The following is a 2,082-nucleotide window of genomic DNA, read 5'->3' as shown; positions in this document are numbered from 1 at the left end:
ACCAGGCTACTATGAGGACTTTGACTTTACTCTGTGAAAAGCAAGACACTATTGCAAGGAATCTCATTAGTTATTGTGTTCAGAATAGACTGTAGTAGAACATGCAGCAAGAGCATTTAGAAATCCATTCCAGGTTGGTCAAGGAGGTAGTGGTGGCTAGAGAGTACATCAGTGTTAAGGTCAAACTGATTTCTCAGTGAGTTATATGTAAGGGTGAAATTTCTGATAACTCATGCTATAGCCAGAAATGCTGTTGTTACTACAGTTAAAACACAAATGTTGGTGATCTGAGGAGCATTTGGTAGGGGACTGAGAGGGGGGGAGTCAGGACCTCAGGCTTGTCACACTTTACTGTGGTCCAGAGTGCAGTGTCTCTAGCATGCACTGTCTCCATGCAGAAGGGCATCCACCTGAGGCATGACTCCATAGTAAAATAAGGAATACACTAAATTTCTGTTTCTTTTTAGGAGTCAAACATTCTCCTCATTCATTACTAGTGACCTTGGTATGAATCATTCGTGGTGTGCTTTCAAGTCACAGAAAGTCTCTGGAGGTTTGTGCTTAGCTCCCCCTGCAGCCTCAGGCACTGTGTCACTCAAAGCACAGAAGTACTTGGCTGAGTCGCTCCAGTGGACTGGGTTTTTCCTCAGGTTGAAGGAGGAGTTACTTTTCCCAAACTCTGCCTCAAAGCCGTTGATGCCTTTAACAAGAGTGTTTCCTGAAACGTATTTGAGGAGAAGCTGGAGGCTCTGGCCAGGATACTGGACATACCAAAAGAGGTAAGGTGTTGCACCGTAAGAATAGCTGCATTTGAGCTCTAGTGGGGCTCCTTCAGAGACCGTGAGGTGAGCATCAGGCTGGACCACTGACTGGGCTCTGTTTCCTCCTGTAACACCAAAGCAGCGTCATTAAGACCAGGACAGACCTACCTGTAAGGGCAGTATGCCGCTTGTGTAGATCTTGGCTAGGAACATGTTCCTTCTGTGGAAACAAGGCAGGGAATGAAATAATACTTACTCAATGAGAGGAACACGCCCAGCAGCAGAATGGTCAGTGGGATCATGGCTAGGCAGGAGAAGGCAGGAAGATGTATTCTGCAGAATCTCCTTGAGCAGGAATGAGTAGAACATGGACTGACGAGCTCTTGTGGACAAGGCTTGGAGACTATTAACCTAGAGATGCTCCCTTGGCAACGACTGCTGTAGCACCCTTTCTACTCACAACTGCACCTCAGAGAGCTGTGAGATAAAAAGACTCTCTAGCATGACAAGATTTTTTTTTTTCAATGTAGACCTTCAGTCCATGCAGCATTGCTGCCCTCTGGAGGACAAAAGTGGAAATAAATTGTCTTAAAATTTTTGTTGGGTTCTTCCTTCCTTCCTTCTTTTCTTCCTCCCCCCTCCCTCCCTCCCTCCCTTCCTTTCTTTCCTTCTCTCTCTCTGTCTCTCTCTTCCTTCCTTTCTTTTTTTCTTTTTTCTTTCATGTTTTTGGTCTTTTAAGACAGGGTTTCTCTGCAGTTTTGGAGCCTGTCCTGGAGCTAGCTCTTGTAGACCAGGGTGGCCTCGAACTCACAGAGATCTGCCTCTTTTGCCTCCTGAATGCTGGCATTAAAGGCGTGTTCCACCACCGTCCAGCAGGTTTATTTTCTTAAGCAATAAAATCTGGCAAGAGCGCTTTTTAAAAAGATAATTGAAGTTTATGAATTAAGTATTAAGTAGTAGTATTTAATCTTATGAGCTAGAGAATGCTATTATTCCCATTTTATAAATGGGGAAGCTGAAGAACAGAAGAAAGGGTGTGTCGCAGCAAGGGACAGGCCTGGAGTTTCTCTCATTACTGTGACCCAGAAGCCCCATCAGCAAGGACTGACGACTGCGCATATCTATTACTACCTCTTTCGCAGCGTCAGTTGTCCTGATACAACGGATGGGAAAGCGAGCCTTTATGGGCTAAATAGTCTTTGGATACAAACATGGGGGTTTGGGCTCTCTACTGAAAACTCAGTTCTCCCAATTCGTTGACTAAAATGACACCACTGTTATTTCTTTCTATTGCATGTCTTAAGAGTGAGGGAAGAAGAAA

General features: G+C 44.8%; 1 gene segment (V, D, J or C); it reads right to left on the bottom strand.

Annotated features, from left to right (window-relative positions):
• Positions 1-512: 512 nt before the first annotated feature.
• LOC101981821 lies at positions 513-1,063 on the bottom strand. The segment is given in 2 exon segments: positions 513-886; positions 1,018-1,063. Coding segments are annotated over 2 exon segments (420 nt in total).
• Between the last annotated feature and the right edge of the window lie 1,019 nt (positions 1,064-2,082).

Source organism: Microtus ochrogaster, unplaced genomic scaffold (genome assembly GCF_000317375.1).
Source record: "Microtus ochrogaster isolate Prairie Vole_2 unplaced genomic scaffold, MicOch1.0 UNK1427, whole genome shotgun sequence".
Classification (NCBI taxonomy): Eukaryota; Metazoa; Chordata; class Mammalia; order Rodentia; family Cricetidae; genus Microtus; species Microtus ochrogaster.
This window is presented reverse-complemented; position numbering and strand designations above follow the sequence as displayed.